The 24,072-nt window shown below is 38.2% G+C and overlaps 3 protein-coding genes across 10 annotated transcripts in view; 1 reads left to right on the top strand and 2 right to left on the bottom strand.

The window, feature by feature from the left end:
- Window positions 1-3,590, bottom strand: part of commd10 (COMM domain containing 10) — a 53,960-nt gene extending 50,370 nt beyond the window's left edge. Inside the window, exons 1-3 of the mRNA XM_070904671.1 lie at window positions 3,474-3,590; window positions 1,960-2,050; window positions 607-717 (exon numbers count right to left, since the gene is read on the bottom strand). Coding sequence (XP_070760772.1) covers window positions 607-717; window positions 1,960-2,050; window positions 3,474-3,502 — 231 coding nt within the window. The 5' untranslated portion in view covers window positions 3,503-3,590. The remainder of the gene's footprint in view (window positions 1-606; window positions 718-1,959; window positions 2,051-3,473) is intronic.
- A 1,559-nt stretch (window positions 3,591-5,149) lies between these two features.
- ap3s1 (adaptor related protein complex 3 subunit sigma 1) lies at window positions 5,150-15,401 on the bottom strand. 7 transcript variants are annotated; one of them, XM_070904277.1, is made up of 6 exons: window positions 15,172-15,401; window positions 11,876-11,967; window positions 11,160-11,271; window positions 11,002-11,073; window positions 10,146-10,253; window positions 5,150-5,960 (listed from the first exon to the last, which is right to left on the bottom strand). In XM_070904277.1, the coding sequence occupies exons 1-6, from the start codon at window positions 15,238-15,240 to the stop codon at window positions 5,832-5,834; spliced, it is 582 nt and encodes a 193-aa protein (XP_070760378.1). In that variant the 5' UTR covers window positions 15,241-15,401; the 3' UTR covers window positions 5,150-5,831. The 7 variants fall into 7 exon arrangements, with proteins under 7 accessions (XP_070760378.1, XP_070760381.1, XP_070760379.1 ...); XM_070904279.1 differs by lacking the exon at window positions 5,150-5,960 and adding an exon at window positions 8,672-8,707; XM_070904280.1 differs by lacking the exon at window positions 10,146-10,253.
- A 3,380-nt stretch (window positions 15,402-18,781) lies between these two features.
- On the top strand, window positions 18,782-23,664 carry cdo1 (cysteine dioxygenase, type I). Of its 2 annotated transcripts, none has more exons than XM_070904627.1 (5): window positions 18,782-19,001; window positions 20,406-20,483; window positions 21,362-21,519; window positions 22,114-22,283; window positions 23,566-23,592. In XM_070904627.1, the coding sequence occupies exons 1-5, from the start codon at window positions 18,832-18,834 to the stop codon at window positions 23,590-23,592; spliced, it is 603 nt and encodes a 200-aa protein (XP_070760728.1). In that variant the 5' UTR covers window positions 18,782-18,831. The 2 variants fall into 2 exon arrangements, with proteins under 2 accessions (XP_070760728.1, XP_070760727.1); XM_070904626.1 differs by having other exon boundaries at window positions 18,807-19,001; window positions 23,563-23,664.
- Window positions 23,665-24,072: the final 408 nt, after the last annotated feature.

Below are 24,072 nucleotides of genomic sequence, written 5' to 3'. Positions count from 1 at the left end.
TCCTCTTTACCTCGAACACGCAATTCTACATTGCTACAATACAACAGTGACCCCAGCTGGAGAAACGGGCTCACAATGTGATCCACAAAAGCTTTCTTCAGAGGGAATCTCTTGACAGATATTGAGTTATTGAAAATATGCATTCAAAGAAAGTACATAATTTCAACCAGAGATTCGGCCAACTGTGATAATGTGTCTCTTTTCATGAGCATGGCAGGCGAAGTGATGCACACAATTGTAAACTGTGTCCCCTGTCAACATAAATTGTCTCTTGGGAGCACCTGCACAGTTACTGTAGGTAATAATAACAACCCCGGGATGTAAATATAAAATGGACAGAAATTTCTCTGCCTGCATTAAAACAACATATCTAAGTGGGTCAGAGTGTTCATATTTCGTCTTTTCCATATCCAAAGCAATGGAAATCTTTTGAGCATTTTTCTTACTTGGCCTCCTCAATCATATCTAATACATTATGTTGACCCCTCAAAAATACTGAAAATTCTTAAAGAACAAAGAGCTCTCATACTGCAACCCAGCAAAATTAGCATTTCAATCACATAATCAAAAAAATATAACAAAGGATGTCAGAAGGCCACCCCTCACCTGCTCTAGTATAAAGGCGACTGTTTCCAGGACTAGATTGAGAGCCTGTTTATCCAATGAGAGAGCAGCCTGAAGTTTTTGCTCCTCTTCTTCACTGAATGTCCGCTCTCCCTGTGAAGAAAACATCCATTACTGTGTTGATGTGAAAAGGTCCTCGAAACATCACTGTTTTCAAAAACTGATTTCTGATTGAGAATCAACAATTTGTCAAAAATAAAAATATGAAACAGCTTTAGAATATATTATGTGGGTGTCAGGGGCCGGCACATGAAGAACTACTCAAATTCAATTTAGTCTGACATATTGGAAAACTTTCACTGGTAAGAGCTTATATGTGTATTCACAAGCAGCATATGGTACTCTTGAAATGTAATTTATCGATACAACTACACAGCAGAGTATGATCAGTCAGTTTCTTTGGATAATTAATTATTCATTTTAGTCAATAATCAAGTAAAAACATTTAGTAAGAGCATCAAAAAATGCTGAGATTGAGTCTCTATTCTTGTTTCATGACACTATGATGAAATTAACACATTGGGCTTTTGTAGTAAAGTAAGAAATCTCTTATTATAAAACAATATCAATAGGCAATTTGTAGTTGCAGCTTTACAAACCAATTTGATCATCACTTTTTAAACTGTGGTATAGTACCTTACATAAATTTAAAAAAGCAAATGGTGCTAAAACAGTGCAACACAGAAACTGACACGGCAATGACAAATTATATATAATATCAAACCAAAATACATGCTAAAATGTAGGCTACAGTAGGAAGAAGGCAGACACATACTCCTAATTAAATAACATAAAATAGTATAAAGCAAAACAATTTTTGTGATGTGAATAGACTTTTTTCCACAGAAGACATTTTGGCTTGTCAGAGCAGCAATCAGGTTGAATCAATAACATTAATAATGGCTCCAATCTAATTAAGTGTAACAGGAAGCCTCGTCAGTGAGTAATCATGCAAAACAGTCATTATTAATGTTATTAGTTACACCTGTGCTTTTCCTGCTGTGACATGTCAAAATGTCTATTAGATTATATATTATTATCAAACAAAAGGTGTATTATTGTCTCTTAGCAAGTCAAAAAATAAAACTAAGCAAGCTAGACTAATTGTTCTTGGAATGAATGACTGTCACCTTTTGACGGCCAGCTAAGTCTGAAAAACCAGAATGATCGACAGGGCCAGGCATGTGTGTGCATTCATTAGTGCCAAGTCTGACTGATGTTCCAGTAAGTCATTATGCATGCGCTGCTCTCTCTCTCTCTGGCACTATAGCTTTGCTGCAAAAGCCTCAAAAGCCTCTTGTCTTTGGCACAGATAATACTGAGCAGTCTCTGTACCTTCAGATGAAGCTTTTGTATGATGCGGGAGATCAGCCTGGAGAACTTGTTCACATCAATTGCGTTGATGAAAGTCACCGCTTCTTTTATGCTGTTTGGAAAGAAGAGTAGTGAGTGTTAATGACAGTGGTGTAGAAGTACTCAGATCTTTTAGTTAAGAAACACAATCCGAGCAATACTGCCCAATATGATGTTATACATAAAAAGGTATCTCACTCTGTGAATTTCAGCTCTATTTCACTGACAACAAACACACTTAACTATAAACGTATAGCAATGACAATATACAGCATCAGCAAACAGCAGTGTTTTCTATCCATTGCAGTAGGTTCCACAGGGTAAATAAGAGCATCAGTAATTGTGTGAAGAGTGCATAGCAGCCTAAAATTAGGTTTTGTGTAGATAAATTTGAGTATAAAGGTTATTACACACACACAGACATACACAACTACTTCACCAGCTGTCAAAATGTGCATTAAAAACTAAGGCAGTAATACCACAAAGCTAATATGCTCCATCAAAAGCAAGCATTTCAAATGTTACTTGAGTCAAGTAGTAGTACTACAAACACTTAAGTACTGCCGTATTTCAAATTATCAAAGAATGGAGGAATTTAGGCCCAGTTTGTGCATCTTACATAATAACTGGTTTGACACTTGAGACATTTGCATGTGAGTATGCATGTATGTATATACACATTTTCTCTCTATCCTTTATCCTCTATCCAATTACATACGTTCTTGACTTTTGATCCTAAACTTACATCAGTCACAGTAAAAACATAGCAGCACTACAAATAATTAGGCACTACTACACATAAAAGTACCCCTTCAAGAGATTTGTGACTTTTAGCCCCAGTTTGTGATTCTTACATAATAACTGTACATTTGAGACTTTTTCACTCAAATGTACAAACACTACATCACTACGTTAGCTTCACATCCATGTCATGTGTTTAAGTGGTTTGATTGCCATATACTGCTGCATAGTTTGATCTTAAAACAATGCATTATAGCTACAGTATAAAACCTTTTTCTGCAAAGAACTTGTAAATACCCTTTTGAGATTTTACATTTCCCTCTGAAATGTAGTGGAGTATTGTACCAAGTCTTACTAGAAGACAATGCTCAAGTGGACTGCCAGTATCTCACAGTACGAAAGTATAGCTACTTTACTTAACTCCTATCCATCACAATGCGTGCTACAACAAAGGAGATTTCGTGTAACTGTTACTGGGTGTATTAAAAGAAATTGTAGGAAAGCAGCTTGTGTAAAATATTTCCCCAAAAGAGCAAGAAAACCTGATAAAGAGATACGGTTTAATGATGGCAACAGTAACATAAGTCATCCCCATGCTAGCGTAACGTGGTTGTAAATGTCAATTTATGCAGCAAATCACAACATCGATAAGTTTAAGGATGCCTTCGTGTCACGGAATTAGGCTACAGGTAGCTTAACGTTAGCTACAGGAAGGAGTCTTTGTCTCTGACTTTAAAAAGCAAAAAGCAGCCCACCTCTGTGTTTCTTTTATAATAGAAGTCATTGCTGTCTGCTACTTTCTGCAAATAAAAAAAGAAGAGTTGAAAAGTGTCAAAGCAGCAGCAGCAGCATCACCAGCATCCTCACTGTTGTCATTCCTACTTCCTGTTGTCACGAGACGATTCACGTGACAGTGAAAGCTGCGCGATAATGCGCAATGAAGAGAGGGGAACACTAGTCACTTTTAAAAGAAATTGAGTCAATGATGTATCCTAAGACAACAGTATCAACAACAATTTTACCTTTACCTTTACCAGCAACTGTGACCGCACAATGGAGTTCGTTAGAGCGTAGTTTGCGTAAAAGCTACGCACAATGAAAGCGTCTACTACGCAAAGAGTCACTACGGAATAAGTAATGGACAAACAGAGCCGGCAACAAATGCGCGAATGAAGGGGCATAATTTTCCAGCCATGATTTGGAAAGAAAGTAAGGTACGCCTTGTAATCTTACTGGTAACACTATCAGATACGTCACCCTTTATAATAATAATAACTCTATTTGTAATCATTTTTCAAAACAAAGTTACAAAGTGCTTTACATGGTAAAACCAGGAGCAAAAGCAATTCAATGCAATGAAATCAGGCAAATACAACATAAATGACATGGAAATAAAATACCCCAAAATAATATTAAAATAATAAGCAGAAAATCTAAATAAACAAACAAGACATGTTGGAAGTAAAATGGTGTGAGTGCATTAATAAAAGCTTTTTTCTTAAAACTAATTCTGCAAGTCTCAGATCTTGAGGCAGGGAGCTCCAGAGCTTAATAAAGGGCTTATAAATTATAACTAATGCTTTTGTTATGGTTCATATATTATTTATTAATGCCTCATAGGTCAGGGAAGCCATTAATAAGAACAAATTGTGGGTTGCCAGGTTATTATAATGTGTAAAAATGTAAATGTGTATATTTCCTATTCTCTATTTCTTATTTTTATATTTTGTACATACTTTTATTTCTAAATTTATGCTGCTTTCTAATCTTGAATGGGAGCACCAGTGCTGTAAATTTCCCCCCGGAGAGCAATAAAGTATTTCTGATCTGATCTGATTACAAAGTCCCATTGGCAGGTATTCTTTTTGGTTATAATGCAGTTATAAATATTCGTAATCCAAAAATACATGCTCAATGGTTTCTCACTTTCTAATAAGTCATCAATAGGACATTTGCAGTCATTAATAAATATATCAAACTGTTTATACAGTGATAACAAATTGATCATCTGCGACCCTCTTCTAGAAGTAAGTGGCCACATGGTCAAAGACAAAGAAAGCGTTTCACAGCCCAAAATTTGTTCTTATTAAGGGCTCAAAACTGATTTATAAAGTATTAGTAAATTATGTATTAACCATTAATACAGTCATCAGCTACATCTTATAAACTTGTTATAAAGGGGCCCTTTAGAAAGAGGTACAAGTTACTAATATTATGTTTCACTACATGGTTGTCACCTAAAGTGCCATACCTGCCATGCAGCATTGTCAAACAATGTCTCATAAGTGGAACATCTCCAGGGACAATGCAACAACATGCGGTACCTGAAGACATTGTCAACACATGTCAACAATGTAAGCTAATAGTAATAATTAATAACAAAATAAAACAAACACACAAGTTGAGTTTCGACAGTTTATTATGTTGAAAAAGAAGAGAAAAAACGTCATGCACAGATTAAAATCAGGAGACATATTTGATAAGACATGATAAATCATTTAAAAATATTTTGCATACAAATAAGAAAAGAAGAAATCACTTCAGCATATATATATATCCATACTTCTGTCACACAGCATATCTGCAATATAATATTGTTCACTGTTTGCACTGATTTTACAAACAAGCTGTAATGCAAGACTTTCAATACTGTAGTAGACCTGTTTCAATTTGGTATTTGAAATGGTTTCATGCTCTTCTCTCCACTGATTGATTTCTCTTGTCTGGAATAACCAAAACTTCACTACCTGCCACGCTTTCTCTTTTAAGTAAACACTCGAGTCAGTGAAATAATTTTAGTTACAAAACAGACACAGATCTGTACTGTAGCAGCTAAATGTCAAGGGCCAAACCCCAGCGAGGCAGAAGGAATGTACCACTGATAAATAAATACTTAATTTTTCCTTCCAAAAGAAAAAAAAAAAAACATGTAAAACATTTTTTTCTTTAATAGGAAAAACAAAAAGAGATAACACCAGAACAAGGAGTGTCAAATCACACAGTATCTTCAAGATGTATAGTTTTGATAAAAGTTAGTAATTTGAGGTTTTGGTAAACAGATTGCATCACGGTAAACATTGGCTGACATCTGCAGGTTCAGGATCTCGCTGCCACTATTTGAAGGAGGGTAAATTTGGCACTTTTATGCTGATGTCACCAATGTTGATGTTTCTGGGCATTTCCGGGAGGTTCATGTTCTTTACAGCTGATACGGCACGAGCAGGCGCTCCTGCAATACCGGCCTATACACACACACACACACACACACACACACACACAAAAAACACACACATGGAGGGTTGATAAGATACAAATCAGTAAATCAAAAGACATGCTGTGCACGACAACACACTGAACAGTGAACATTGGACACACACACACATACACACACAGTGCTAAACACAGTGCTAGACAAAAAACCTGCTGACAAAATGCAAAAGCACTGACAGCTACGAGGACAGACAACATGTGCAAATGTACATTCAGATGCCTTCATAGCTTCGTATGCACATGCATTATTTGATTCTACAATGATTTACACCACAACCAGAGCCAATTATGAATCAACTGTGAGGACATACTGTACTAGACCATTCACTAATTTTGAAGTACTGAGCGGTACTGGACATTCATCAAATAGACAAAAGGCAGTACTGCTTGGAAAGTGAACCCACCGGACTCTTGAGGACCGATAAGGGTAAAAATGCAAGGAGAGAATTGGGCAAAGCAGAAAAAATGGATTTGGATATGAAGACGGAAATGATGTTTGGATAGATAGGCATGTATAGAATGTGTGCGTTAAATTTAAAAACAACATAATATAAGCTTCAGCCATATTAATACAGGTGATACTGTGCTTATAGTGGGTTGAATTACTTCTGGACACACTACACATGACTGTAGCTAACATTTTTCTATCTAAATACACACTTGAATAGAGGCACAAGAGTATTGTGTCATTTACACCTCTATAGTGTTAACTACTGATGACATGAGGAGGTTGTAAGCCTAGTAGTACTAAACTACAATGGGAAATCTATCTTCTGGGACAGAGGAGGCACTTCTCTCTAATACAATGAATCTCAATATGAAACTGTATAAGAGCAATTTAGCATTTTAAGGAAAGAATAAAGGCAGTTTAGCTTTTAGGAACAATAAAACACATCTGTAGAGAGTGAATGATGTGATGTTTTCGTCTCAAGTGTGAGCAGACATTTGAGAATCACTGCGGTTAGAGATCCCCCCACTGAATCTTTAGCAGAAAGACCCAAAAATGACCAAAAGGCTTAAAATACAGAGGAACACATTCAAATGAGTAGCCTCGTAAATCATTTAGTGATACGACACACAAAAAGTATGTCTGGAACGTAGACTTATCCACTTCACTTATTTTCACAAGGTTATTTCAATGGACCGTTTGTCTTATGGGCATTCCTCCCTCTGCCAAGACTCAAGGAGACTTGTGTTGGATGGAAAGATGACCGTGGCGCTAACTGAGAGGAATGCTGATCCAGCACATGGGCTCAGCATTAAGCAGTCGGACTAGAGATATTTCTTTCCTCACAGTGGGTAGCCTGGAGACCTACTGTGCAAGTCCACAATAGAGGGTCTTTAATCAAACGCTGGGTGACTAATATGTACAGAAATAGTAACACCAGCTGTGGAACACACGACAGCGGTTTCATCCTCTGGTCTATGGAGGTCAGAGAGCCTTATTAAAGGCTGGAGCAGTACCCATCTCTTATCTGGGAGCGGTATCTGTGCAAAATAAAAATGGGAGAAGGGTCTATAGTAGAAGGTTTTGATTGTTGGTTCATGATAATACGTTTATTTGCTTTTTTGCAGAAAGTTAGATAAGAAACTTGATACCACTCTTATGTCTGTATGTTAAATATGTTATATTTATATGCTCATCTTAGCTTAGCACAAAGACTGAAAACGGGGAAACAGCTAGCCTTGCTGTGTTCAAAAAAGAAAATCCACCTCTAAAGCTCAGACATTAACTGGTTATATTTCATTGTGCGTAAAAATGTAAAAACAACAATTTGCCATTTGAACAGGGGTTATGTGTTGTTGAAGTTTAAAGTTTAAGATATGAACTATAAGTGAGCTTTATTGGTGCTGGTAGGCAGATTTGGTTACCTTTAGACTGAGCCGGGCTAGCTGTTTCTTCCAGTTTCCACTCTTTATGCTAAGCTAAGCTAACCAGCAGCTTGCCACTCTCATATCTGGATGGAAGATATGAGAGTGGTATCGATTCTCTCATCTTACTTTCATCAAGAAAACAAATAAGCGTATTTCCCAAAAAATCACTATAACTATTCCTTTCATACACTGTACCATTTTAGGCCAGATAATAATATAATATAATAAATAATGATAACAATAATAAAATAATGAACATATTTGCTATAAATGTGTTTTGAAGCAGTGTTAAAGGCCTCAGAACATAATGAAAAAATGGCCTTTCAAGATAGTTTAAGAAACTTCTAAAACAAGAGATACAAACAGTTCTGTGGCCTCTCGAGCCTGTTAGATTTACACTTCTTTAAGCTACAGTGGGTGGACAATATAATAGGTACACCTGACAATACGTATAATGCACAACCACAAACCTTTCCCACCTTTCTTGACACAGTGTCAACAGCAGTTCAACATTACAAACTTTACAAAGATAATATTAATGTATCTGTTGTAATAGATTGCATTATACTGTCAGTTGCTTCTATCACCTAGTCCACCTCCTGTACAATCACCTACTGAACTACTACTGTGAGTTTTAAAGAGCAATAGCAACATTTTTGGGTCTGCCATGAAAGATTCCTACTGTATGTTAGTGACGTCAGTTTGCTATTACATGGAGGGCCATGTGGAGAGACTCGAGGGGGAAGGGGGTGTAGTAAACTTCAGTTAAGGTTACAGTACTTGGTTGTAAATTTAGCAGTACCTGTGTCTACCTGTCCTGCCTGGTAGACTGAAAGATAAACGTCTGTAAAGAGAGAGAAGAATGGAAAGAACTAGACAGGGTCAGGAAAAAGAGGAATGAGGAATGTTAAAGCAGATTAAAGTAATTACAGTTTATCTCCACAGAAAAAAGTGATAGGACCTATCATAGACCACATCTTTAAAGCCAAAAATGATCTAAAGCTTCTCCCGCAATTATTTACATAGCAAAAATTAAAGATATTAATTGAGAAAGTCACTAATGCCACTTAATCAGTCTGTCAGTTTGGAGGGAGAACAGCTCATTCCTTGTTCCCCAGAGACTGCCCTAAAAATGGACAATGTCATCTTGAATTAGCGTCAGTGTGAAAAACACACACACACACACACACACACACACACTGCGGTCTAGGGTAGGTCCAAGAGGGAAAGACAGAGCAGCTCTGATGATTGTAGAACAGTAAAAAGACTCTGCTTACAGAACATCAATCGAGAAAAAAAGAAGATTCTGTCTCGTTAAAAGCACACAATGCAGCTCAGATTATTAGGAAAAGTGTACTTTGTTAAGATTAAAACTACAGCCAGTGGAAAACCTGACAATGTAACCCTTCACTTCATCGTGTAAGCAACAAAACACAACAAATTTGTACAACTTTGTGACTTTCTGTCAGCATTTCTCATTGCAAAAGTTAAAAGGACTCCCCCCAAAAACATTGCCTCAGTGTTTAGACATTATTGCAGTGCACTGTACGTCTTTGAAAGCCAAATCATTAGTGCAGTTAAGTTTTAGGACTATCAGAGGCTAAAATCCACATTATGCAAAGCAGAAAATGATTTCATGAAATTGTCTCTGGCTGTCTGTCTGATTAAAACTTTCCAATAAGTAAATGAACGTTTATCTGCTGGCAGAAGCTGTATGGAAAAGCAAAGCAATGTCCTTGCATAGAGCAAATATCTGAGCAAGGACACTGGCTTACAGATGCTACAAAACACATTGGAAAAGCATTTACTCCGACATGGACAGCGGATAAAATTCACATTCTCCTCTAGAATACCAAGAATGTAAAACACAGCCTGTTTTATGAAGAATATGTGAGATCTACATGATCGGATATAAGATGATGATTGAGAGATTCAATGGTCACAGATTCTGGAGATGCACTTGACAATGATACAGTTACATGTAAGTCTCCATAATAGTGACAAAAGTGATGACTATGATACTGTATTTTATACTGAGGGATACAGGAGGATATGTTGAGTCTTGACCTGTGTTGAGAGCAGTGCAGCAGCGAGAGGAGAGGCCGAAAAAAGAGCACAAACACTCAAGAGTAGGTAGGGAGCATCCACAAGGTCACTGGAGAGTAGCATGCAGGGTGCAGCATACACACATGCCTGCATACTGTACACGATACCTCAGAGAGTATGAGAGAGGTAGAATCAGGTCAGACATACAAACAGTGGACGGGCAGGGTCAGGCTTACCTCAGACTTCTCCATCTTGTTCTGGGCATCCACCTGTGTGATGATTTCATTCATGTTGGTCTCCAGGACCATACCGCCCATCACCATCTCTGCCAGAATGTTGTGGACCTGAGAAAAAGAAGACGTTTTAATATAATTAAACAAATATAGTGAGTTGCATGTGCTTCAAGTCCCCCTATTTAGCAAACATAGTAGCATGCAAACATTTATTAAATGGTTTATAACACACTATAATGTAGTCATGAGCGGATATAAGGACATGTGGATTAATGTATAGTATTTGACAACCATCATAATATCTCCTATGAAGACCCATTTTACATTATTCTCTCTGCTTATAACTACATTATAGTGTGTTATAAACATTTATAAAATGTTTATATACTGCTTATAAATACATTTGATTCCATAAACTGTCAGAAAACAGTGAAAATGAAATGCTCAACATTTAAGAAGCTGAAGTTGAAAAATCTTGAAAAATTACCAAAACGATGAATAAATTAACAAAATCTTCTGTCAATCAACTAATTGATTAATCAATTAATTGACTAATCATTTCAGCTCCAAATTGCAGCATGTATTCAAGTTGGTTTTAAGAGGTTGCTTGTAACAACAAGAATGTACAATCATGTGACAAACCAATTATGACACAGCTCAACTACAAAATACGGGAAGTCACTGAAATGTCTCAACAGTAAATCTGTCATCAGGTCATCAGATAAGTGTGACGCTATAATGTGAGGCAATAGTGGCTCAGGCAGAATATTACAACTGATTTCTGTAATTTATAGGATAAAATATTGTTAAAAACATCTAACATCACAAAGAGGCAAACAGATTCAAAAGTATTTCCTACCTTGTCTACATGGAAAATTAAGTCAAGCTCACAGACATTCTCAAAGCATTTGTCCAGCGTTTCCACAAATACCTGAAGATGGAAAGCATTTACATTGATTGTAGCACAAAAACAAATCAAGAAAGACACTGAAAGTAGATGCCAAACAAGATTTTCACCTGGATTAAGTCTAAAATTCCTAGTTCACTCTCTGAGGAGTCCACACAGAACACAAAGTACAGTGTGGCGTAGTGTCTGTAGATCAGCTTGTAGTCTGATCCTCCAATCAACCTGAAACACAAGGTTGACACGTCAAGTTCATCAGGAGAGAAACAACTGGATGTTTTCAGTCATCAGTCAACATGTGTAAAGATAGGACATGCCATATACTAACAAGAGAAGAAATGAGAGGTAGTGCTTATCCAGTGGGTTTGCTAAGACTTCAGTCACCGTGTTAACACACCAAAGTGGCCTGAGCCACAGGAAATGTTGTAACCCCCCTAATCCTGTGTAATCACGCAAAGGAAACCGTGAATAAAGGGATTTTTTTGATAGTGTAATACAATATTTTTATAACCATGTGGCTTTGGCGTTAAGAGGGAAAAAGTGCAAGAGCAAATGCAAGCAGTGGAGTAAAACGACACCTCCTTCGCTCCTCATTCATGAATGATAAATTAACTGTAAACAAACACTGTTACTATTGATTGTCATTCATAAAGCCCTCTGAGCTTTTCTTTAGTGTGTGAAATGAATTCCTGTGATGCAGCATCAGAGTATCTACTTGAGTATTTACTTCCACTGAGTTCTGAGTTTAAAAACCTGCTGCTTCAGCATTGAGACACACTTTTTAATGCACCAGCGGGCCTAGCTGATGCACTCAGACCTCACAACTTACATTCCACCTTCTAGGAAATTACAGACGTTCTCGTCTCTTTTCGAGACCAGGTGGAAGGTTTCCCTGATGATCTGTTGCTCTGTATCTTCATTCTGCAGGAGTGAATGAACAGGGAAACAGATTGTTAAACAAAGAGAAGATGGTTAATAATGTGTTGTTTGTGCACTTAATTGTTTCCAGTGAGCCATTTCATTACTTCTAGCCTGGGCTGGCAGTGAAATGAATGGTTCCCCTCACCTTTCTTTTTCTTGAATACATGTATTGGTTCTGAGTGAAAAAACATGATTCAGACACTAACCGCTCTCTTTGTTATATTCAAACATACACTAGTGCCCACGGGCTACAGAGGCAATGATTTCATTGTACAAGCTGAACCAAGGAAGGTTTATCTTGTTGTTTGCCACTGGATGAGATTGTGTATAAAACCTCAAATATCCTTAGGCACGTTTGCAAGCTCACACTAAAAGACTTTAAGAGTGGGCTCACGCTTGAAGATTTCCTGAACTAATAGGGGGTCAAGTTTCATCCAGCTGCTGCATTAGGTTGTTTTAGGGCTTAACAGGCAAACACATTTTAATTGATAAAAATGCAAATGGAAATGCATATCCAAGGTCCAGTAGAAAGCATCCAAAAACATATGGTCTGAAAATCCTCAATTAAGAGACAATGGTGGTTAAAATCTTGTTGTGTGCAGCTCTAGCAGCCTCACCAAAGGGTGCTAATGTCCTCTCAGGCTGCATAACAGGTCAGTGAGCACAGGGAGAGAAGAGGCTGTCCAGTATGCAGCTGGCTGGAAGGCGAAACCGGTCATGTGACTTGTAGCATGGGACTGGCAGAGTTACGGTACTCACAGTTTAATGATACAGTCGCAGATAAGCACAGCAGTAAGACTTTTAAACTTCACGTTAAGATCTCTCTGGTGTTGATGGTTGACGGACTCTGGTTCCCGTGCCTTCCTCTGGACCAAATCTGGCCTTCTGAACCTGCATCTTTCCTCTAAATTTTGACAAAGTATGAGCAGCAGAAACACCCCTCTTCCCTATTTATTTGTGGGATACATTATATGTGAAATCCAAGAGCATACGGGGAGCATTCACCTTTTTAACTGCCATCCTTGGTTTCAGCAAACCATCACATGGAGGTCCAGTATGTGTGGAAAATTTAATTAAAGCTGTAGAACCAGAATCTCAAGACTGCTACACACAAAATTGTTGGCCTTGTTGTTAAAGCATGAACACCCAGCTGCTCGTCTTCCAAGACTTCTCATTGATGCTGGCAGAGTGCCGATTGATGGCATTTGAATTTGTGCAAGTCTATATTTCACTCTCCTCTCCCCAACATGTCACCCTTAGATCAAACAGATGCTTTGACTTTATGTCTGAGCCGGCAGACCGGCTCTAACTAATAGGACAACGCCTCGTCAGCTCTGCTACTCTCTCTCTCTCTCTCAACACAACGCACACACTAGACTCACACAAACATGTCATGTTCCACTCTCTTATATCATCTGCACAGCCCCTAACACAAGCCTTCATTTATGAACACCAAGCTAAGGCCCGGTCTGAACAATGAACTACCTTAAATAAGCTGAGTGCTAAAGCCGTTTTTCACAGCTAGCAGTATGTGTGAAATATAATACCCTGTCAGCCAGTAAGCCGATGCTTTTAATATAACAGATGGTGTCTGTCTTATAATCCATTCAATTCATCCTCCTGAAATACAAATACATCCATGTCCATATCAATAAAGAGACACTGGAACATGCAAACAAAAACAAACTAAATGTCAATAAATTGTGACGTCTTTAAATGTCTTGTTTTACCCGACCTATTGTCCAAATTCTAGTTCTGAAACAATTTGTCACTTATCGCTTAATTGTTTGAGTGATTTATCATGCAAAAAAAACGCCAAACATTTGCTGGCTCCAGCTTCTCATATGTGAAGATATTCTGCTTTCTTTCTTATAAGTTTGTGTTTTGTAGCGATGGTGGCACAAAACCAGCGATTTCAAAATTTTGGTGGGCATTTTCACAATTTCAAGGCATTTTACAGACCAACTGTTTAATCCATTAATTGAGAAAATAATGAGAAGATTAATCAATAGAGAAGTTAGTTGGTTGCATTAGTTGTGTCCCTGCCAAAACCCAAAGATATTTCGTTTACTAACATAAACCACAAAGAAAATCAGCAAATCCTCACATTTGAAAAGCAGGTGGTTAAACGTTCGTGTTATTTGACTGTACAGGTTTTGAGACTGTAACTCATTGACAATTTGCTCATGTTTGAACTATAAAACCTTTTCTTTAAGAGGTTTTCTGACAGATTAGATGGAGTCCTGTTCAGAATGACCCTAAAATGTTTTGTTATTTTACTTTACAGTTTTTAAGAAGCTGGTGTCTGCAAATGTTTGGCATTTTTTTCCTTGAAAAATGACTCAATTAACTGAGTCACCTAATCAGTTTCAGCTGGGCAGAGAATTAATTTAGCTGCTCGATTAGGGCACCCTGCTGTTGTAGCCTTCCAATATTAAAGAAGGGGCATGCAGCCAACCTTGAGATATAAATCCAATTATGAGAACAAGCCAGCGCAGCTTGCCCTGCAAAGGATATTACATAACCATTTCATTTGCTACCTGCATGGAGTTTATTCGTTGACTTTCCTGACAGAGCAGGTGGGTAAGTTAATGACAGTAAAGCTGAACTGAAGGAGCAGTGGTGAAAGGTTTGGAGGAGTGAGCACGAGTCACTCACAAGGGCGTTATTAAAGTCATGTGACACAAACAGAGTGAGCTCCACTTCCCTGTGTTCACCACCACCACAGCTGGAGTTAACATGAATAAAAAGTGGGCACAGTCCTGCTCATACAGCCTCGGCAGGAACGCGATAGCCTCGCTTCGGCTTGCACACGTTTAATTATTCATATTTTTAAAAAGGACAGCGTGGCTTCAGACTGACATCTTATACACCAGGACCAGCAGGACACAACAGCACATCACTGGGCGGTTGTAAGAGTACACACGTACACACACACACACACACCTTCCCATTCAAACACTCTGCAACAATAATACATCAATACGTGCTGTCTAAATATAAAGCCACACCTGCCTTGGTTTGTAGTTACTGCATCAGAAAACACTAAACAAAGTGTGTTGACAGCCATAGCTTGAGATATTTATTTCACTTTTTTCATCTTGGCCTATCAATTATACAAACAAACCTTTATGAAGAATAATACATTTATGTATATATATATATATATATATATATATATATATATAACAACATGTTACTCACATAGTGCTCGTAGAATTTAGAAAGCCTTGGTTTCCCATGGTTGTTGAATATTAAAATGGCTTTTATCATGATTGTAGCTGAGCGGAGGGAGGCGGGGGAACAGAAAGGGATCAGTCTGTGAAAGACTGTTGTCCGTCGGCTCCCGTGAACCCAGATCTGACCGGGATTCAGGGCTAAATCCCGTCTCGATGTCAGGTTAATACGGGATAGCTTAGAGCTACACGCTGCTACACCTCCATCGTCTCTTTACGGAAATATAGTCCACGTCAAAGGACCAGTCATGCTCTCCTCCTCCTCCTGCTACGGCAGCCGCGATGGACCAAACCTCTTCCGTCCATTCCGTTTTTTTATTTCTATTTCTAAGAGTGATACTCGGATCATCCATGCAGTGGCGTAAGACGACAAGTATTTTGTTTTGTCAAGGACAAGGAAGTATTCAGATATTTTACTTCAGTAAAAGTATTAATACCACACTGTACAAATAGTCTGTTACAAGTCCTGCATCTAACATGTAACATATAATTAAAAGTATGTGAGTATAATCAGGCAAATAAAAGTACTCATTGCAGTAAAAATCATTAGATCATTATTACTCATGCGTTAATGTAAAAGCAGGATTTTACTGCTGTAGTCGGTTGAGGTGGAGCTCATTTTTAACAATTGATTATTTTCATAATGGATGAATCTGCTGGCTATTTTCTCGATTAATTGATTGATTGTTTAGTTTGTAAAACTTCAGAAAATAGTGAGAAATGCCGTCACAATTACCCAGAGCCCAAAGTGACGCCTTCACAGTGCTTTGCTTTGTCCAACCTATAATAAAATAGTTTTCAATGCAAAAGCATTATTTTGTAAAGTAACTAGTAACTAAAGCTGTCAGATAATTGTGGTGGAGTAAAAAGTAATATTTCTCTCTGAAATGTCAAAAGTAGAAAGTGGCACAAAAAGAAAAAACTGATCAAGGACATCAAATGAATATTACCCAGCAACTGTGTCAAGCTATGTCTCAGTGTCTTGTGTTTTGACCAAGATTTTGTGTTTTACTATATATATATTTATGTATTTATTTTAGTCCTTCTGTTTGTTTTGTTGATTGGATCTAATGAATATGATTTATGCTACACAATTCATTTTAGTAATTTATTCAATTTTAAGTGAAAACTTTTATTGGCGCTTAAACTGCAAACTTATTTTTCTCAATTTTATTTGCCTGTTCAATTTTGTTCTTCGTCTTGGATCTTTATACTGAATGCACTGTTATTGTTCCTACAAGAAAGTGTATTATAAGGTCAAATAAAGTTCTTGGGAAATCTTGGGATAGAAGTGTAACATGGATTCTACGTCTACTTCTACTAAGTGATGAGGATTCCTGGACCTTGCAGACATGAAATGTGATGTTGTCAGTGCAGTTTGAGACTGACTGGTTTACTTGTGTAAACGGTGATTCATAGTCTATGGAGTAGATTTAAGTCATCACCACCTGAGATACATCTGAGTACATGTAGCCTTGCTGTCATATTCAGTGTCATATTAAAGTTGCATAATCTTTATAAAACCAACAAACTAGTTTAAATGTCATTTTCCATTAAGCCAGTTGATATAAATTACTGTCCTAAAAGAGCTTCTGTTTAATATCCCCCATCACTGCTACTTGCTGGGTGAAGTCAGTTTAAGTTTAAGCCACAAGGTGGAGCAACAGTACATGTGGTATTGATGATGTGGCAGCTCAGAGGAGAACTTGCCAGGACCCCTGATACAAAGAACATTCTCCACTTTTTATGCCGCCAGTCAACATGCAGGCATGAATGTCTTCCTCAGCCAGAGAGGATTTTCCTCTGACATACGGACACATGTTTGAGGAGTGCAAACAAATGCAGACTTTTCCTGCTGGAATATTCCAGCTCAACTGTGGCTTGGACGTCAACCTGTCGTAACCAGTAGTATTCAGACAATTTTACCATATCCATTTCTGGAAAGAGTGAAAAGTGTGCTGTTCCTACTCAAGCAGTGTCCTCTTGGTTTATCCAATATTGTCCTTGAGCAAGGCACTGTACTAAGAGTCAGCTGAGCACTCTGACATCTGTTTATCTACTTGATACTGTATGTTGTATTTCTGAGCCACCGCTGCTCAACAGCATGCAAAAACAAACACTTTGTACATTTTATCAGTCCTGTATGTGACCCACAATAACCCGAATACAGGCTTCCACTGACATGATGTTTTTCTTCTTCTCTTCTTTGAGAGAAACGAGTGGAGCTCTGGGAGTGAATGGCCTGTACTTTTCTGTGAAAGAATGTGTTGCATTCATAAGAATGATTTATGATTAACTGCTGTTGTTCGGGGAGCTGGACTGGCTGACACACAGCGCCAAGAACATCCTGTTGAAAAGATGTTGGATATGATATTAAAAAAAAAACATGGACAGGAGTTTCTCTCCATGTCTGTCTGTCTGTCTGTCTGTGTCTGATTGTTTACATAAGCCTATCTCAGAGTTAATTTTTTTTTTTTTTTTTTTACTTAAGCATGCATACACATGCACAGGCAGGTGGAAAGTCAAGGCAATAACTCAATTTGCCTCCTGTTTTTTACTGACTTGATGCTGAGATCTGAGGCTGTATTTTCATTGATTATTTGGATTTTGTGTACTTTCTATTTTCTAATATATGACTTTCAATTTACATAGACTAAGTCCAAGTCTTAAGTTCTCCACCAGTGCTTCAGTCACACCCACAAGACCTGCATGTCTTTTTTGGACGATCCATCATCAGATTATCTTGTCAGTTACTGCCATCTTGAGTTAAGTAAACCATTATGTATCTGCAGTATTAATGAAACACTTTCCCTTTTCCCTTTCTGCTGTTCTTCCCTTTACATATTTTAATAATTAGCATTTCCAACCCTTTGGATATTTCTGATAATCTAATAAATTCTCATAAAGAGTTTGGTTGGCTTGTGCAGTGCATCTATTCTCTCATGCATTGCAGGAGTCAAATCATACTCTCTAATACTCTTTCATGTAACCAAAACAAAAATAAACCATATTTTACCAGACAGGGTACAAGCCAGCAAACAAGATCTTGTGTTTCCCCAAAACATTCTTGACACCATTCAAAACGTTTTTTTCCCCACGTTTTTCTTTTCTATCCCCACTTGTTTGTGAGGCTCTGGGCTGCACACACCTTGGACTGTGTGTTGATGGCTGAGTTTCTGAGGAAAGGGCCCACAAAAAGAGGGTGGACAGCTATTGTTGGAGGAATGCCTCAGTGGGAAAGAGAGAGGGGAAGGGGGAGGTTGTGTTTGTGACAACGTGGTGGAATTGGACTCAAAGAGGATTAGTCCAAGTTCTTTATGTGTGAGATGAATGCATATTTTTGATTAAAAACATGCAAAATAAAAAAAAGGAGTTATATAATCTCTATGGAGTAGGTGTGATGTAGTGCAGCCACATATTTTTGCAGTCATGACAAAAATAATTTAAATTGGACTATGTGCTGTGGGCGTTCACCTTTTCCTATAATGGTACAGTCCATCACCAGCTCGCCCCCAAATTGCGGAGCTAGCCTATAAAAGTAAACGACTGCACAAAGTTGGTTAGAGAAAAAGTGTTGTTTCAACCGACGCAAATATCTGAAAAACAACCTCCGGCACAACTCAGAGAGATGGAGCAAACCGAGGTGGTGAAGCCAGAAACCCTGGATGACCTGATAAAAGTCCTGCATAAAATCTTCGAGAGTGACAGCATCAATGTCGAGGAGGTCCAGAATATAATGGAGTCATACGAGAGCAAGCCGCAGGAATGGATGAAATATGCAAAGTTCGACCAGTACAGGTAAAAAAAATAAAAAGTTTGTCTCATAATCCTGCTGAACTAACTAATCACATATTACTCGTTTATTATGCTGATGCACTTTGCACTCTGCTGCTCTGCAGTTTTGTCTGTCACCTTCGCCTTGTGTGTTTTTGTTTTAACTATTATTTGTCTGATCATATTTTTTTTTTGTTTGTATTGTGTCTGCATTTTATATCTGCTGATCTTACTCTTTATTGCAAAAAGCACTTTTGATGACTGCTCTATAGCGTCCTTGAAAAAAGTGGTGAATGTAACAGGAGATGTTATTTACAAAGTTTGCAAACTATTGAATGCATTTATAGAATTCATGAAATCAGTTATTAAACACCGTCTATCATTTAAAAAGCATCGCTCTAATATTTGAAAGACAACCAGCTGCTGTTTCCAAACGGACTAGCAGCTTTCGTCACACCATATTTGAATGAAAGAAAAACAACAAACCCGACATGTCTGCATCAATTATATATTTTGAAAACACCACTTATACATTGATCTGATAACCTCGTGCAGAACAGTTTCCTCGAAAAGTTTATCTCACCAGTAAAGGCTCCTCACTATAAAATATGGCTGTCCTATTCAAAAGTTATTCAGAAGCTCCCGTGTCCCTGTGTTTTGATCAGAGAAGGGTCAGTGCAGGGGGGGGGGGTGGGGGGGTGGGCCATCCAATCAACATTGAGAACGGACACACACCCGCTGATTTTTGCAGGGATGGGTGCTTTGCGGTGTGACCGTCTGTTGCCCACCAGAGAGCTGCAGCTGCCTCGAAAACATTTGGAGACTGACGGGATCGCACAGGGAAAAAAACGTGCAGAGTAGCGACAATATTTACAGCCCGAGCAAGGACGCAGACTATCAGGCCTATGGCATGAAGGGGAGGGTTGTATATTTTCTGTATGGACATAAAATGAACAAGACCTTGGAGGGTCAGAGACCCCCTTTGTTGTCTGTCCAGAGGGGTCCAGCTGGATTTTAGTGCAGGTGACAGATTATATTTAATTTGGCATCTGTAACATAAAGTTCTAGCCTCAAACCCTCCCCATGCATGTTTTTAACAATAAGTGGTACATTAGAAGTAGCTGTAGGTTGACTGTGTGGGAAATAAATATATATATAAATAAAGGAAAATCAAGTTGTCAACTTTTGGCCAGACTTTAAAATCAAATAAGTCTTATATTACATGAATATTGGTAGTTAGGTTTGTCCTAAAATGATGTCTCAACATTACTAAAAACAAGTACATTTTTCCACTTACAGTCACTTTTGTGAGTAAAGGTTCACAAGTCCTCCTCTGGACTCCTTTGAAACCTTTTATTCTTCAGTAGCAAGGACACATAATGTACCACCACCCTCCCTGTTTGTTTAACAAACTGTCCTCTTTTGCAGGTACACAAGGAACTTGGTTGATGAGGGCAACGGGAAGTTCAATCTCATGATTCTGTGTTGGGGAGAAGGCCACGGCAGGTGAGAAGCTCCCACATGCAAACTACTAATTAACAAGTAAAAACTAACGTATATATGTATAACGTATTGCTAATTTTCATTTTTTAGATCCTGCAGGTCACATATTCAAGTGATATTCTCTGGCAATTACTGCATCAAGTTAATATAGATAAGAGAGTCCAATGTTCTACAGAAAGACAGAGCGGTTGTGCAAATAGACTAGACTAGATTATTTGATGATATCTATCTCCCACTTTGTCAGCAAATGTCACCTGAAGACCTGAACCAGAAGTCTGCTAGATAGGTCTTTATATGGTTACATATTATTTGGCTAGCAGCTGGTACAGACATACAGTAAGAACAGCTGTTTGTCACAAGCGCAAAGATATTTGTTTTAACTACATCCCTTCTACAGTAGCAACATGGTAAAAGGTATCTTTGCTCTTGTGAAACATGACCTTTCTAGGCATTTCTAGGCATGTTTCTCAAGAACATGGCTGTTCTACCACTAGAACAACCATGTGTGGTGCCAAGGCATTTGTTTTACGGCATACCTACTGCAGTAATGGGGATGGGGTTAAACCAATGGTTACAAACATGGCTGTTCAAGTGGTCGCACAACCATATTTCACAAGAGCGACCGAAACATGTTATGCAATTGTTACGGCTTATTACTTATAGAATTGTAGTGACATTACTTTATATTCTGCATACATCTAGCATCTGCCAGTCTGCATGAACAGGTTAAATAACACAAGAAGAAGAGATCCATCTCACCATTTCACTGAATCCCTGAAATGTCTTTACAGGACAGATTTTTATTGTTGCTTTTGGTCCAAGGGGTCATGACGAGGACATATTCTCACACTGTATGCTTGTGTGTCCCTTGCAATTTGCAGTAGCATCCACGACCACACAAACTCCCACTGCTTCATGAAGCTGCTGCAGGGTCAGCTGAAGGAAACGCTGTTTGACTGGCCGGAAAGTAAATCACAGGGAGACATGGTCCAGAAGTCACAGAGAATTCTCCAGGAAAACAAGGTTGCTTACATAAATGGTGAGAAACCAAGCTGTGTGAATGATTGTTTTTTTCCCTTTTAATTAGAGTTGGCTATTTACCCTTCTTCAGTATAAATACCACTTAGTCCTATTAATACTCGTTTGTTTGTGTGTGGGGGCAAGTTGTGAAACTGGTTATTAATATGGTGAAACACTCACATTATTATGTTAATGTAGCCAAAATAATCATGCTGTTTTCAGTACAATAGAACAAATGTCCTTTACATGTTCTGTCCCACAGGAGATATGCTGATGTGACATATCTCTGAAACTGCAACAGTTTAGTATGTGTGCCATTTTTTATAGCGCAGAGTAACACCAAAGTTTACGACCTCTGCAGTTATGCAATGTCAAATTGGTCTGCCAGGAGTTAACAGCCAGTTATAACTTCACAATGAACTGTATTCAGGTCTCTCCCCAAATCTCTGCTGACTGAGTATTTCCCCAAAGCCAACAGAGCCCTGGTGTGATGTTTGGTCTCAGTTGTTGGTCACAGCTCTGCCTGCGAGCCTCATTTCACAGCATTCCAGTGACGTATGCTGTCTAAATGCATGTTTTTGTTTGTGTGTGTTTGTGTGGGTGCATATTTTAGACTCCCTTGGCCTGCATCGTGTGGAAAATGTCAGCCACACAGAGTGCGCAGCCAGCTTGCACCTGTACAGTCCCCCTTTCCAGACCTGCCAGACCTTTGACCAGAGGACGGGGCACAGGAACACTGTCAAGATGACCTTCTGGAGCAAATACGGAGAGAGGACTCCATTTGTAAGAGACCGTTTATGGCTTTAATACAAACATATTCAATGGAAATTGACACTAACGAAGGAAAATAATCTCTTCTTCTGATTCATGCCTTGAAAAAAAAAAACCTAACCCTGATATTTATTGGTCAAATTCTGTAGGTGGAAGTTATGAGACAATAAATGGGAAATTAAACCCAGAGATATGTGATATTATGACAATATACACAGTACCAAAAAGTTTTTAATCGTAGCATTGCATGCAAAACAGCCTGAAGTAATGAACAGAGAGACAAAGATGGATTTATTCAAACCTGTCTCGTTGAACATAACTGATTCAATTCATAAATGTACGACAGAAACCATAAAGATCTGTTTACATATTCGCATAACTTCATACAGATGCATAAAAATACATATTGTGAGAGGACAAATCTTACACAAATACACACCTGTCAATGTAGTCATTTTTGATTTTACCACACACAGGATCACTACAAACAGTTAATTGAGCACACAGACTTCTTCACCCTGCTGCCTTATGAGCAGGAAGAGGGAAGTTTTTATAGTGTCTTGCTGCTCTCATTAAGCACAGCCTCCAAGCAATTACAGCAGCACCCCTTGAAGATTCAGGAATTTAATAGAAAGTTTCCATTTCATATCCATTAAATGTGTTTCCATTTGCTGCTGTTTCACCAAAATGTTGCTTTAGCAGGCAAGAAATGCTATTTATTGAACATGTGAGCGCAGCTGTTATATGTTCAGGGAGAGAAGTCAAATTAGAGGAAACTAAGTCAAATTAACCTTTTAAATATAATGTGTCTTTTAAAATCGTAACCCTATGTGACAGACAAATGAAAATTACACAAAAGCTAAAGAACACCTTCAGTATAGGACCTCTGCCTGCTTCAGCCACCCTGCCAACAACAGTGGCCTTATCTGAAATCTACAAGTTGTATAAGCATACCTTGACCATAACACTGTTAGCAAGTTAGTGCATTAGATTGCAACACTAAACGGAGGAGATAAGATAGTAGAAGCACGTAAGTGTGAGCACACATCGAACTTAACTCACCATACGCCCCTAGCTCACAGTTGTTGTGGTCTGAGGTTGTTTTTTTTTTTTACCAATATGTTGCTATATTATGTTTAAAAAAGTTTAAATTAGGAACCTGACTTTGAAAAATCCTGGATTAGCTTTGGGTAGGACTTACTTAGAAGACTGTAGAGATTTGTGTAATTCAGTGATTAATGACCTGAAGTCTAACTTGTTCTGTTTGTCACTCTTTGTTCTGCTTTCTTAGGAGACCACAGTTTCACAAGAGAACAACTAATGATCACCAAAGGAGGCTCCAGATGATGAAGACGGTAGCATTTAAAATGACAATGTTGTGAAAATGATTCAAGGGAAACTGCTGGGGGAGCGAAATGTGGACTTACTATGACTAAGCAACCCATTTAAAAATCAGGAGCGGGCCGGTTCAAAAGGACAACCCAGTAATTAGAATGGCTTTATCGCTGCCCAGTGTGAGCTTGGCAAATACTGATGAGCACAGGACGAATGCATGAATAGGCTTGGACATGGATTGAATCTGCCTTTTGTTTGCTGGGCCTGAGGAGACCCTTTTCCAATAACAACATTCCTGTCCAACCACGACCTGTGTAACCACACTTTTGTAAAGTTATGGCCCATAGTCAAAGTGTAGAGCTTTAGCATTTGTATAAGGGGAAATATTGCTGTTATAGTTTTTATCTTAAATTTTATATCGCAAGAAAAAGGAAAACAGTTCTGCAAATCAACCGTTTTGTTATCA

This window comes from Enoplosus armatus, chromosome 4, assembly GCF_043641665.1.
Source record: "Enoplosus armatus isolate fEnoArm2 chromosome 4, fEnoArm2.hap1, whole genome shotgun sequence".
NCBI lineage: Eukaryota > Metazoa > Chordata > Actinopteri > Centrarchiformes > Enoplosidae > Enoplosus > Enoplosus armatus.
The sequence above is the reverse complement of the archived record's forward strand: the minus strand, read 5'-3'. Positions and strand labels throughout refer to the sequence as shown.